This window comes from Perca flavescens, chromosome 2 (genome assembly GCF_004354835.1).
Source record: "Perca flavescens isolate YP-PL-M2 chromosome 2, PFLA_1.0, whole genome shotgun sequence".
NCBI lineage: Eukaryota > Metazoa > Chordata > Actinopteri > Perciformes > Percidae > Perca > Perca flavescens.
In genome coordinates this window covers 1,588,034-1,598,577 of record NC_041332.1, presented here as the reverse complement: position 1 = coordinate 1,598,577, position 10,544 = coordinate 1,588,034, and the positions used below count along the sequence as shown (strand labels likewise).

The 10,544-nt window shown below is 41.1% G+C and overlaps 1 protein-coding gene across 1 annotated transcript in view; it reads left to right on the top strand.

The window, feature by feature from the left end:
- Positions 1-4,926: 4,926 nt before the first annotated feature.
- LOC114569925 (NLR family CARD domain-containing protein 3-like) overlaps positions 4,927-10,544 on the top strand; it is an 11,229-nt gene continuing 5,611 nt past the window's right edge. The window contains 6 exon segments of the mRNA XM_028600080.1: positions 4,927-4,930; positions 5,741-5,866; positions 6,002-6,055; positions 7,641-8,729; positions 8,732-9,401; positions 9,797-9,970. Coding sequence (XP_028455881.1) covers positions 4,927-4,930; positions 5,741-5,866; positions 6,002-6,055; positions 7,641-8,729; positions 8,732-9,401; positions 9,797-9,970 — 2,117 coding nt within the window.

The following is a 10,544-nucleotide window of genomic DNA, read 5'->3' as shown; positions in this document are numbered from 1 at the left end:
CTTTTGGAGGCTAAAAGATGCCTTGCTAAGTCATGGAAAAAAACAACTGTATGTGGCGTCTCTGAATGGTTAAACGGAGTCATTTCCACCTGGCACTGGAAAAGATAAGTTATTTCATAAAAAACAAGATCGATAGGTTTTGGAGTATTTGGGTTTTTTTAGAATTTCCTGGACAATGAAAGTATACGAAGTGATGGAGGGAGTGTCGTACCGATTTGATTGTGACTGTATCTCCCCTTTTATATATATACCCTTTTTATTTATATATTTTTTTTTTTTATATTTTATATATAATTTTTTTGTAATATATGTATATAATTTATATATGTATATAATATAAATATATATATTTTTATTTTATTATTATTATATTATATTATTTTATTTATTTATTTTTTGTATAGATCTGTTCATACTGTAGTTTTATTCATTACTGTGTAAATCCTTGCTTATTTGCATATATCATTTTAGTATTCTAGTGATGGTAACATAACTTAACAGAACTTCTGCGTTTCTTTAGATGTGGGGAGGGGGGATGGATGTGCTATGTACGACTGTTCCGTTCGTGCATACCATCCGTTTGTGTTTCTTTTCTTTTTTGTTGTACTTGCCTTTGTTGTAAAGGAAACTAAAACCCAATAAATACACAAGATAACCCTGGCGTATTGCCTGACAGATGCAACTTTGTCAATAAAATAAAAGAGAAACTTCTCACAGGTACTAGTTGAAACCTCTGTCGGATCAGAGGTGCATGGATTCACAACAGAGTTAATAGTATTAAATAACACTCTGGGTTCATGGCAACTGCTAGCTATACGGAAAAGAGATGTTGCATCTTTGCCACCTTCACAGCCTTCTGGTATGTGGCTAGACTGTCTCTTAGTAAACCCAGTGATACTTGCAAATTGTCCTTCTTTCATCTTCGTTCAGCTTGTCTGCAGTGTTGCCTAAGGGCCCTTGTGGAGTCATTTAGCCAAGGGTCCGCCTTAGGTTTAATAGATTTAGTCCGGACAGGGGCAATAGAGTCTAAAATTTCAGTGCACGTGGAGTGGAACACAGAGAAAATGTTATCTGGATAAGAGGGAGATACCACACCATTCATAACACAGAACTGTGAGCCCCCGAATGCCAAAGCAAACTCTCCAGCTGAAGAGGAGGTGATGCAGCGGCGCCTAGAAGCTGAGGAGACAGGCTTACTAGCAGGTGGTGGTACACTGATCTCAAACCTGATGGGGAAATGATCTGAGATACCAGTTTCTTTTATTTCACTTAGTGAAACTGAAAGCCCATAAGTAATAATGAGGTCCAGGGTGTGTCCAAGATGATGTGTCGGCCCTTTCACACACTGATTAAGACCAAAAGAGATTAAAAGTGATTTAAAATCATTAACAAGTGGGTTAGAGGGGCAACACACATGAATATTGAAGTCCCCACAAACCAGGAGCTTGTCGTATTTTGGATCAGCTAAAAACTCCGAAAACTCACATATAAAATCCTTGTTGACTTTTGGTGGGCGATAAATAACTGCACACAACCCAGGAGAATCCAAGTCAGCCACGAACAGCTGAAGTTCGAAACTATTATAACAGAGTGCAGGTAACGATCTGCATCTGTACTCATCCTTGAAGAGCGTGGCCAGCCCCCCACCTCGACCTGACGCTCGCGGAGAGTTGAGGAAAGAACAGCTGGGGGGGAGGAGCTCCGAGAAGGCGCTGTCATCACCTGGTTTCAGCCAGGTTTCCGTCAACAGAAGAAAGTCCAGAGCATTGGTCTTAAAAAAGTCATTGAGGATAAAAGTCTTGTTTGTGAGTGATCTGGTGTTGATCAGCGCCATGCGAATTGAGCGCCGCTCAGTCTGTTGGGAAGCACGATCGAGCGGGCGGAGATTCCCGTGTACGCAGCCTCGCCTGGAGCGCATCCTGCTCCAACGGCGGGGAAATTTGCATTCGGACTCCGGGACCGTCAACTGGAGCCATCGGTAACTGTGTACCAGAGAACGCCGCCGATTGCAGGCGATGAGCCCGAGACACGGATGGCCCGGATCGCGTGTGTAGGGTGATGCCAGCTAAGCTCTGAGCCTTACACTCCGCCTCTTTTTCCGCGTCTCCTGCGGCGATTGTTGCGGAGCCGAAGGCCGGGCTGACGCCGTAGATCGGCAATACTTAAAAGAGTCAGGAGGTCATATTCCAGCAGTGGTGACAAATTTCCAGTTACAATTAGTAAAAGCAGGCAAATCAATAACAATTCCAGCACAGGTAAGCGGCGAGACACACACAGCGGCGCCATCTTTACCTGCAAATTAACAGGTGAGATGGATCAAAATGTGAGAGGGGCCGGGTTTGGCCCGCGGGCCTCAAGTTTGATGCATTAATGAATGAACTGTTCATTAACTCATGCATGAGATACCATTCATCCTCACAATACTGCTAGTTTATGAATATATTATATATAATGTACCTACCAAAACATCATACCAGCTTTCTTTAACAAAGAAAAGGAGATTATTAAGGTGTAACTGTTTAAAACTCCCAAAGTCAACCAGTCAGACGTTCTGACAGCAGAGACGGATCAGATCTCAGATCTCAGATCTCAGATCAGAGGGTTAGAACCCCTGTACGGTTCACATCAGTAAAAACAAACTGTATAATCAAGCTATTCTTTATTTGCCGTTCCCCTTTATCTTAAAAAAAGTCATCATAATGTGTAATATTTGGTTGAACAATACATTTTTGTCTACACATAATTGAAATCATGGAAATGTCATTATTTTTCTATCCATCTTGTATAAGAATAAAAACAAAAGAAAAAAAGAACCATTGGTTTGTTTTGTGACTGAGTGTAAAGTCAAATTACTGTATTCCACTGTAATTGAACTAGGAGCTTTTATTTTGCTATATCGCGTCTGAGCGGTAGTGTTTTATTTTGAAAGGAAACTGCTCTTAAGTGAAAAACGTCACTTGTCGGAAACCCAAACAGTAGAAACGTCAGCGGCAGTAGACTGTTTACTTTAGAGAGTGTTTGGGCGTAGTTTCCGGTCTTTAATGTGGACTAAAACGGGTCTAAATGTGCTGAAAGTTCGGAGAAGCTCGAGTCCAAGAGGTAACAAAGTAGTTTATGTAATGAACGTCTTGGTAAAGATTGTCTAAACTACTTTTAGATGAAGTTAGGTGACCGCTGATGTGTTGTAACGTTCCTCTAGCTTTACTGCTCCAGGTAACTAGTTCCACTGGGTCAGTAGTAGTTACTAGTTATATTGTGTCAGTAGTTGAGAGGTAATTAGCTACACTGGGTCAGTAGTTGAGAGGTAACTAGTTATATTGTGTCAGTAGTTGAGAGGTAATTAGCTACACTGGGTCAGTAGTTGAGAGGTAACTAGTTATATTGTGTCAGTAGTTGAGAGGTAATTAGCTACACTGGGTCAGTAGTTGAGAGGTAACTAGTTATATTGTGTCAGTAGTTGAGAGGTAACTAGTGACACTGGGTCAGTAACTGGGTCAGTAGTTGAGAGGTAACTAGTTCCACTGGGTCAGTAGTTGAGAGGTAACTAGTTATATTGTGTCAGTAGTTGAGAGGTAACTAGTGACACTGGGTCAGTAACTGGGTCAGTAGTTGAGAGGTAACTAGTGACACTGGGTCAGTAACTGGGTCAGTAACTGAGTGACAACTGGTTCCACTGGGGGTCAGTAGTTGAGAGGTAACTAGTTCCACTGGGTCAGTAGTTGAGAGGTAACTAGTTACACTGGGTCAGCTTTTAAAGGGTTTGAATGTGTGAGAGCTGATTACAGGCAGTAAGAATCAGTGTGGGAGCTTCTTTATTGTTCCAGCCATTTGTTTTTTTTTAATGTAGTTTATAATTGACGCTTGTTATTTTTCAGGATGTTTTAATACAGAGAGAGAGAGAGAGAGAGAGAGAGAGAGAGAGAGAGAGAGAGAGGTAAACCAGGTTAACATCTGTTTTCTTTCTGTCCCTCTAACTTTCCCATCTCAGATGATTTCCTCTCCCTCTAGACCCAAAGGGTCAGAGTGTGTTTTTAATGCTGGAGTTCTCTGACTGGTTGGGCCTCCTGTTCTAGTCTGACTCAGTCAGTCTGCTCTCCAGCTCTGTGGAGATGGTGTCGGTAAAAGTCTCCATCTAGTGGACTGATAGCACAACTACAGCTCATCTGGGCTTTCTCTGCCTCACACATGTTGGAACCATGGTTACCAACATGTGGTTACAGCTGCTCAACCATGGCTCATTAAATGTCACATTGTTATTTTTTTGTATTTTCCTCCTAAGTGCTAGAAAAAATGACTCTCTTGAACCCAGCTGTGTGTCCATCAAGAGCCACCGGTCCATGGATCCACCTTTTAGTGTTTAAAGGACAGCTTCCTGCAGAGACTCAGTAAGTCAACATAGTCCCAGCTTTAACATTGCATCATGGTCTGTACATGTTGTAACAATATTGTTGTTGCATTCATCTCTAGCATTCAGATGCCTGCTGGATCAAGTCATTATCAGCTCATTTCAGACCTTTACATCCTGTAAAATACCTGCAGCACTACCAGTAATATTCTGAGTCATATCACTGCAGACTGATGGAACTGTCAGCAGAAAGTTCCACATTAAAGTGAGGGACTCATCAGTTGAGATGTTTTATCAGTGTGGTTGTCTGAGCTACTTCTCCATAGTCAGTGTGTTAGCTCCAGTAGATGTCAGTTTGGTGAAGCAGGCAGGAGTCCTGACACAGAAGCTAAGCAATGTCCTGCTGTGGACGGGGGCAGCAGCTAAACACATTTCAAACCCCTAAAAACATCTGTATCAGTTTATGTGTAGGCTATGTTTACAATATTTTCATCCCTTTACCTTGCTGTCAGACGGCCCTTTAGGACGGGGAACTAAAGCCGTATCTCTGCTCTCTTCAAAGCCACCAGACTCCTTTGATCATGGGTGCGTGAATTTTGCATATTGCATCATTCAAGTAAAAATCACATGATTTTCTGTTTCAGTGGATGTTGAAGAAACTTCAGGGAACAGAGGAGCTTCCTCTCCTCACCTTGAAGGTAATATAGCAACAGATTATTAAAGTGTGATTTGGATTTGTCATGTGTTTGTGTAAGATAATTGCCTTAAATGTTTATTTTATTCATTTTTAAAGAATTAAATATTTTCTGATATGTTCATCAGATGTGCTGTGCAAAGCATTTTAAGTTTATCACATTTCTACCATCAGGGTTTCTGTGGGGTCTTAAAAAGTCTAAAAAATCTAAAATTTCAAAATCAGAATTTTAGTTTTATTGTGATCTAGGTCTTAAATCATTTTAAACGGGTCTTACATTTTCCTACATCCATGTAACCTCTATAGTGCTTATTGAAATATACTTTTGTAAATTCTGTGGTGTTGTAGTTCTTTCGCTTGTCCAAATATAATTTGCTGTATATGTACAGATCTGTGTCGCTTTTAGTCAATTTGAATACATTTATTTACTATGCAAGTACTTTTGTGACTCTGCATTTCGTTGTACTTTGATGTCATGATATAGGTCTTAAATTGTATTCATAAATGTCTTAAAAAGGTCTTTTAAAAGTCCTAAATGTGACTTGGTAAAACCTGCAGAAACCCTGTACCAAGCTTTATTTGTTCTTGATCCTTCAGGTCTTTGCTAAATCAGCTCTAACAAAAAATCATATCTGAACCCTTCTAGCAGTTCAGGATGTGATGAGTTCTGGTTTCTGATTATTTTGTCTATTCTCAATCAGCTGAAACTCAGAGGGGGGCAGGAAGCCCATCAGTCTCCGCCCAGTATGGAGGTGTCGTCAGCTCACCTCAGTTTACAGATGTCCATGTGGGAGGGAATATAACGCTTAATGTCAGCAACACATTTGGTAATGTTTCTGCTGAATTCATAAATGAAATAAAGCCTTATTCATGTTTAACTACGTACAGTCTTAAATTGTATTTAACGAAATGCCTTCAATTATTTTGTATTTCTCAAGAGCTGTTGCATGTTTGTGTTTCAGTCACGTCTCCTGACAGGACAGATGAGACGAAAGCCGTTTCTCCCAAAACCGAAGGTATTGTGTGTGTGTGTGTGTGTGTGTGTGTGTGTGTGTGTGTGTGTGTGTGTGTGTGTGTGTGTGTGTGTGTGTGTGTGTGTGTGTGTGTGTGTGTGTGTGTGTGTGTGTGTGTGTGTGTGTGTGTGTGTGTGTGTGTGTGTGTGTGTGTGTGTCTGAGAGGGAGGTGTGTTTTAATGCAAATCAGATCAATCAAATAAAAAGTGGATGGTAATAATTACATCATTTCTGTTTCAGTGGATGCCAGTGGTGTTGAAGAAGCTAAAGGTACATTAGCAAAAGATTATTAAAGTGTGTGTGTGTGTGTGTGTGTGTGTGTGTGTGTCTGTCACCAGATTTTATTCTGAAGGTAAAGGGGTGTTCTATTGCATGCAAATAAAATCGGTAAAAATTGGGAACAATAAAGCCATTTGGAGTAGGTTGCTGTCAGCACACAAACATGGCACTCAGTGTAAACTAACAGAGGAGCAGCCATAAACTGTGTGTTGGATAGAGATGAGCATCTTAACCGCTTCTTCAAGTTCATCTTTTCCTCCAGCCCAAATCCCTAGAAATAAAATGGATAGAAAGTGCATTGACTGTTTGCCGTGTTAACTTGATTGGTACACAACTAAATGCTGATTGATTTTAATTGTCAAGGTGACAATATGCGTCAATGGGGCGTTAAACTGTAGCAGCTCGCTGGGAGGAAAGATGCCCGACACAGCTCAGGGGACATTAGGGTTGTTTGAAATTAACTGTGCCTCGCCTGTAAAGTGGACGAGAGCAGGCGGCAGCAGCCGGGTCAAGTCGGACAGCCGGTGGATGACTTGTTAGTTGGCTAACTTTAGCTTGCTAAATCCGCCTTACCCCCTCGCCACATCAATCCCAGAAAACAAGACAAATGACTGAGAATCAGTACACTTGGGTATCAATTCACATAAGTACTGAGATGGGCTGATGCAACACATGCACCAAAAGCTACTGCTGTAATAGTAGAACATACTGTATATAACACATATCACTGCCAAATGATTGTTCATTTTGAAAAGCTCAGCTGCTAAGCCTCCACACTGCCTCCTCATTATTTACAAGCCCAGTTGGTTTTGTGTCTAGTTCTGATCCTTCGGTGTCTAAAATGATGATGATAAAACTTCAGTAAAAGTGTTATGACGGTATCAGTGAGTAGTGTGCGATTATAAAGGCAGTGCTGTGCACCTGCTTGAATATCACTTAGAAGTTACTCATTGATGGTGAATCAATGCAAGATTCAGTTCAATGCTCTGCCCAAAATAACACAGAGACATTACTGAGTGTATAAAATATGTTTGGTTGACCATAATGATATTTTAGATGGCTCCATTTTATGTTATTTAAAAGGAAAAATCTTTAAGTTATTGGTTATTCTCAGGAAGCAAATTATTTAGTTGAAGAGTATTTGTGTACTGATTTTGTCATCTGTAGACAAAGATCATCATATTTTTTATTTTTTTTTTTTTTCAACACAGACGGGATTGTTCCAGTACCAAAGCCACCACGACACATCTCATATTACCAACAAAAGCTTCAGCCAAACCTCCAGAATGAGTTTTTGTGTGCACAAGAGGGTGGGCACAGAATAAAGATGGGCGACCTCTGGATGATATCTACACAGATCTGTACGTCAAAGCTACTGGTGACGTACACATCAACACACAGCATGAGGTCAGGCAGATTGAGACAGTGAAGCCAACAGATACAGAGACAGCAATTACACCTTGTGACATGTTCAAACACCCCTCTGTAAAAAACAGACCCATAAGAACAGTGCTCACCAATGGAATCGCAGGAATTGGAAAAACATTTCTTGTGCACAAGTTTGTGTTGGACTGGGCTGAAGGAAGAGCCAATCAAGATGTGCATCTCGTTTTCCCCTTCACCTTCCGCCAGCTGAATTTAAAGAAGGGGGAAAAGTGGTGTTTGGCAGAGCTCATTCATGAATGTATCTGGGAGACCAGAGACATCAAAGAAGAAGCTCTTAATCACATCTTTACAGCTCTGCAGTCATCAGGAAACACCAACTTTGACAAGAGTGAATTCAAACTTCTGTTTGTTTTGGATGGACTGGATGAGAGCCGCCTTGATCTGGACTGCTCCACCAATAAAAACCAGACAGTTAAAATTGATGTGACAGCACCGACCTCAGTGGATGAGCTGCTGACGAACCTCATCAAGAAGAAACTGCTTCCCTCTGCTCGCATCTGGATAACCACACGACCTGCAGCAGCCAATCAGATCCATTCTGATTTTGTAGACATCGTGACAGAGGTCAGAGGGTTCACTGACCCACAGAAGGAGGAGTACTTTAGAAAGAGATTCACAGATCAGGAGCAGGCCAGCAGAATCATCTCCCACATCAAGACATCACGGAGCCTCCACATCATGTGCCACATCCCAGTCTTCTGCTGGATCACTGCTACAGTTCTGGAGGACGTGTTGAAGACCAGAGAGGGAGGAGAGCTGCCCAAGACCCTGACTGAGATGTACGCAGAATTCCTGGTGTTTCAGATTCATCAGACAATAGAGAAGTATGACCCAGAAGAGTACATTCAGTACATTGAGTCATTAGCAAAACTGGCTTACCATCAGCTGGAAAAGGGCAACCTGATCTTCTACGAGAAAGATCTAGAAGAGAGTGGCATTGACATCAGTGGAGCCCGGTGTGCTCAGGAGTGTTCACAGAGATCTTCAAAGAGCAACGTGGGAGGAAGAATGATAAAAAAAAGATGTTTAGCTTCATCCATCTGAGTGTTCAGGAGTTTCTGGCTGCTTTTCATGTAGCGAGTGCAGTCATTAACAGAAATGAGAATGTGATGTTCGGGCAAAGTATCTTCAAAAAAGTGTGGGAAGTTTTCAGCAGAACATCTATGACAGAGGTCCACAGGTTTGCTATTGACAAGGCCTTACAGAGTCCAAACGGACACCTGGACTTGTTCCTCCGATTCCTCCTGGGTCTTTCCCGGCAGACCAATCAGATTGTCCTTGAAGACCTGCTGGCTCAGACAGGAACTAGCTCAGAGACCAATCAGGAAACCGTCAACTACATCAAGAAGAAGATCAGTGAGAATCTGTCTGCAGAGAAAAACATCAATCTGTTCCACTGTCTGAATGAACTGAATGAGCATTCTCTAGTGGAGGAGATCCAACAGTACCTGAGTTCAGGAAGTCTCTCCACAGATAAACTCTCTCCTGCTCAGTGGTCAGCTCTGGGCTTCATCTTACTGTCATCAGAAAACGATCTGGACGTGTTTGACCTGAAGAAATACTCTGCTTCAGAGGATGTTTTTCGGAGGCTGCTGCCAGTGGTCAAAACCTCCAAAAAAGCTCTGTAAGTATCAGATAACTGCAGATACTACCTGTATCAGATGTGTAGGGTTCTTCTCAACTAATGAATGTCTGGGTTTAGTTAAAGATTTGATTAGTTGATCAATTGAAAAACCTGCAAATTGTATCTTCAGTTTCATTGTACCTCCACAGTTTAAAGCAGCCAAATTAAATAAATAAAAATATATTACTGTATAGTTAATTTAATATTAAAACTAATTTGTGTAAATGATTGGGGTCCAGCAGATGTGAATATCATTTTTGAAATTTCCATTGATAGCTGTTAGACAAGACAACATATATGTTGTTGTCTGACAAGCGTAGAAATGTTATGTGGTTTTACATTGTAGGTGACAGAAACAGGTCTGATGTTTGTCTTGATCAGTAACTCTTCTTCAGGCTGAGTGGCTGTAACCTGTCAGAGAGAAGCTGTGAAGATCTGTCCTCAGTTCTGAGCTCCGAGTCCTCTAGTCTGAGAGAGCTGGACCTTAGTAACAACGACCTGAAGGATTCAGGAGTGAAGCTGATCTCTGCTGGACTAAAGAGTCAAAACTGTACACTGGAGACACTCAGGTCTGGTTTCCTCTTTAAACAACTGTTAAATAAATAACCATTTAAATGTTTCTTAATATACATTGCTTGATATGCAAGTATAAGTAGAGATTTTGATTGATTTGAGTTTTGATTCAGTCTTGCTGCTTTCATCAGCATCTTCAGGCAGCATGGGGGCTCAGTGGTTAGCACTTCTGCCTCACAACAAGAAGGTTCTGGGTTCAAACCCAGACTACAGTTGAAAATTAGCCGACTGGCTAACACTGGCGCATTTACAGAAATGTTGATTAATGTGCATTGTCCTAATATAAATAAATACATGTTCTTCTTCAGCAGCAGCAGGCAGCTCTTTTCATCAAACACACTCTGATAAACCCACTGTAAACTACCTGCCCAGCAACAAACAGCAGACAGACCAATTTAAAGAAAGTTCAACATATAGCAGCTAAAGAGCCAGATATTTTTCTCAGGAGTTGGTGGAGACCTACAACCTTTTTTAACCTCAGAACTCTTAATGATACACTGTGATTCGGTCACATAAAGTTCCCAGTTCCCTTGAATATTAAAATAATTAATGCATATTTAAGTCAAATTA